Source organism: Gracilinanus agilis, unplaced genomic scaffold (assembly GCF_016433145.1).
Source record: "Gracilinanus agilis isolate LMUSP501 unplaced genomic scaffold, AgileGrace unplaced_scaffold44734, whole genome shotgun sequence".
In the NCBI taxonomy this organism is placed as follows: Eukaryota; Metazoa; Chordata; class Mammalia; order Didelphimorphia; family Didelphidae; genus Gracilinanus; species Gracilinanus agilis.
This window is the reverse complement of record NW_025378838.1, coordinates 1-2,337: the sequence shown is the minus strand read 5'-3', so window position 1 is coordinate 2,337 and position 2,337 is coordinate 1. Positions and strand designations below refer to the sequence as shown.

Below are 2,337 nucleotides of genomic sequence, written 5' to 3'. Positions count from 1 at the left end.
CTCCATGGCTCTCTAGTATTTCTGTCTCTCTCTGTCTCTGTGATTTCCCTTGGTCACAGGTTGATGAATTCCTCTGCCCCTCCCCCCCCTTCATCCAGGGAGGAACTGGGGCCAGGCGGATCCCAGGGCTCCGCCAAGGTCACCCCCTCCCTGTGGGGGATCTGGCTCCTGATGATGAAGGGCCCCAAGGCCTTGCCCTCCAAGGCCCTGGGAAAGGATTTGGGGGGGACAGTGGAGTCCCACCCACCTCTTTGGAGGCCAGGCCTCAGGACACCATTCTAGTTGCCAGAGAGTGGACCTGGCTACTCTGACCTAGACGTGTGGGGCTTACCCACTAGGTCAGGGGCCACATCAGGTCCTTTGGATTAGTGTGTGGAATGCCGGGAGTTGGCATTGTTTTGGGCACAGAGGCTGGCCTTTACTCTTGCCTCAGGCTTCGGGCCTCTGCTCTCTCCCCAGATGCGGTGACTGGCTCCCTATTCCCCGCCCCCCCCCCACCTCTGTGGCCCCGGGGGGCCCAGACTAGCCGCCAGCATGTCCACTTCCTCGCTCCGCCGGCAGATGAAGAACATCGTCCACAATTACTCAGAAGCGGAGATCAAGGTGCGCGAAGCCACCAGCAATGACCCCTGGGGGCCCTCGAGCTCCCTCATGTCTGAGATCGCAGACCTTACCTACAATGTGGTCGCCTTTTCCGAGATCATGAGCATGATCTGGAAGCGTCTCAACGACCACGGCAAAAACTGGAGGCACGTCTACAAGGTCAGGGGCCTGAAGGCATGGAGGAGGGAGAAGCTGGGGGCCTTGGCTACTGCTCAGTTGTGGGGACGAGGGTACCGAGGATGGGGATGGGACTCTGCAGGGATCGGTCACGGATGACCAGATCTGGAAAGGGATCTCAGAGGTCAGTCATCTCTCCCCATTTTATAGAGGAGGAAACTGAGCCTTGGGGTGGGGGGCAGAAGTAGAGACTTCTGGAGCCCTGCCTATGCAGCCACATCTTCCTATCTCTAGGCTATGACCCTCATGGAGTATCTGATCAAGACGGGCTCGGAGCGTGTGTCCCAGCAATGCAAGGAGAACATGTACGCAGTGCAGACTCTGAAGGACTTTCAGTATGTGGACAGGGATGGCAAGGACCAGGGTGTCAACGTGCGCGAGAAGGCCAAGCAGCTGGTGGCCCTGCTGCGGGACGAGGACCGCCTTAGGGAAGAGCGGGCCCACGCCCTCAAGACCAAGGAGAAGCTGGCCCAGACAGCCACAGGTGAGGGCCCGGCCTCTGCCCCTCCCACCCACCCCCAACAGACCTTCCTGGGAGGGGCAGCTGGGAGCCCCGATCACTTGGGGCTCTCTGCGAGTCTGAAAGACGAGAGGAAGATCCCCGGCTCTGAGCACGGCCCTCCTAACCTGCCCAGCCCGGCCTCTTTATCAGCCAGACTTTGCCTCCCTGAGCCTGGGAGCCACTGTGGGGTGTGGTCCTGCCTGCTGCCAAGATACAGCAGACAGAGTGGGGAGCCCCAGGGTGGGGCTCCCAGTGTCGGCCTGAACCTTTGTGGAGCCCTCCCCCCCATCCATCTCTTTCTGTCTCTCCCCACTCTGTCAAACTTTCGGCCTCTGTGGCTTCTCAACTGTTTCAGGGGCTCCTCCACGTGGGTAGACCCTGAGCTCACCCTCAGGTGTGCAGCCACTCGCTGCACATCTGTCCAGTCAAGCTGGGGATGCATGTAGGGGGGAGGGGCTCCTCACAGCGGTCTTGAAGCAGATGTTCTCAGAGGCGAAGGTGAGGACGGCGAGTGGAAATGAGGTGTTCGGGGTGTAGGTGGCGCTGAGCAGGCCAGCCAGTGAGGGGGCCTTCCTCTTCCTCTTGTGTAGAGCAGGGGGAGGGTGTCCCCTGGGGACCCCGGAGTCAGGACTCCCCTTCCTTCCCTTCCCCTCTGTCTCCCCAGCATCCTCAGCGGCCGTGGGCTCTGGGGCACCCCCTGAAGCGGAGCAGGCCTGGCCCCAGAGCAGCGGGGAGGAGGAGCTGCAGCTGCAGCTGGCCCTGGCCATGAGCAAGGAAGAGGCTGACCAGGTAGCAGGCTGAGGGGCGGCTGGGCGGGACTCTGGGTGGTCTCATCTCATCTCCATCTCCTGCTCGGCCTCCCTCCCCAGCCTCTCTGGCCGTCTCTCTGTGTCTCTGGCCCTCCCTGTGTCTGTGGCTCTGTCCTGGCCCCCCCCTCACACTCTCTCTCCCCACCCCGCCAGCCCCTACCCTGTGGCCCCGAGGATGACGTCCAGCTCCAGCTGGCCCTTAGTTTGAGCCGGGAGGAGCATGACAAGGTCAGAGGCACCCCACCC

General features: G+C 62.0%; 1 protein-coding gene across 1 annotated transcript; it reads left to right on the top strand.

The window, feature by feature from the left end:
* Positions 1-358: 358 nt before the first annotated feature.
* LOC123255362 (epsin-1) lies at positions 359-2,319 on the top strand (the record flags this gene model as incomplete). Its single annotated transcript, XM_044684176.1, has 4 exons — positions 359-762; positions 1,015-1,264; positions 1,947-2,071; positions 2,245-2,319. Coding segments are annotated over exons 1-4 (678 nt in total), but the record flags the coding sequence as incomplete, so codon positions are not given.
* Between the last annotated feature and the right edge of the window lie 18 nt (positions 2,320-2,337).